This window comes from Pygoscelis adeliae, unplaced genomic scaffold, assembly GCF_000699105.1.
Source record: "Pygoscelis adeliae isolate BGI_AS28 unplaced genomic scaffold, ASM69910v1 Scaffold487, whole genome shotgun sequence".
Classification (NCBI taxonomy): Eukaryota; Metazoa; Chordata; class Aves; order Sphenisciformes; family Spheniscidae; genus Pygoscelis; species Pygoscelis adeliae.
In genome coordinates this window covers 296,691-297,250 of record NW_008825078.1, presented here as the reverse complement: position 1 = coordinate 297,250, position 560 = coordinate 296,691, and the positions used below count along the sequence as shown (strand labels likewise).

The following is a 560-nucleotide window of genomic DNA, read 5'->3' as shown; positions in this document are numbered from 1 at the left end:
GACACCCCCCGCCCCCCGCGCCGGAGCCAGCCTCCCTCACCACCCCTGGGATGCTGGGCACCAAGGAGCCCGCGGGGCCGACCCCTGCGGAGTTGGACAGCCCCGGCTGTCCAGGGGCTGGGATGACAGTGGGAGAGCGTTTGAATATCAAACCCTCCCCACTGGCACGGGGGCCGAAGGCAGCCCCTGCCCTCCCAGCGCTGCCAGCCAGCCCAGAGCCCACGCGGGGCCTGGCCGGGGCAGGGAGGGGATGGAGTGTCAGATCGGTGGGGACAAGGTGGTTCCTTGAGGAGATCCCCAATCCCTGATGTTTTTCAAGTAGCTGGCGTGCCCTGCTGGACAGCCAGGTGGGCAGCTGCTCAAAATAAATACAAATAAATACAGATTCCAGCAAGGGAGCCTGGCTGGCGCCCAGCTAGGGCCTGGAGGAAGCCTCGAGGGGACCGGACCCCGTCCCCCTCCTCCCCAGGGAAGAGGGTGACCGGCCCCTCAGGCACAGGCCCCCGGGAGACCACCTCTCCCTCCCACAGGCACAGCCGGCCTGGGACACAGAGGCAGGT

The 560-nt window shown here is 67.7% G+C and overlaps 1 protein-coding gene across 1 annotated transcript in view; it reads right to left on the bottom strand.

The window, feature by feature from the left end:
* Positions 1 to 560, bottom strand: part of LOC103919417 (uridine-cytidine kinase-like 1) — a 13,632-nt gene that overhangs the window by 2,972 nt on the left and 10,100 nt on the right. The window contains exon 11 of the mRNA XM_009326917.1: positions 41 to 117. Within this exon, the coding sequence (XP_009325192.1) occupies positions 41 to 117 (77 nt within the window). The remainder of the gene's footprint in view (positions 1 to 40; positions 118 to 560) is intronic.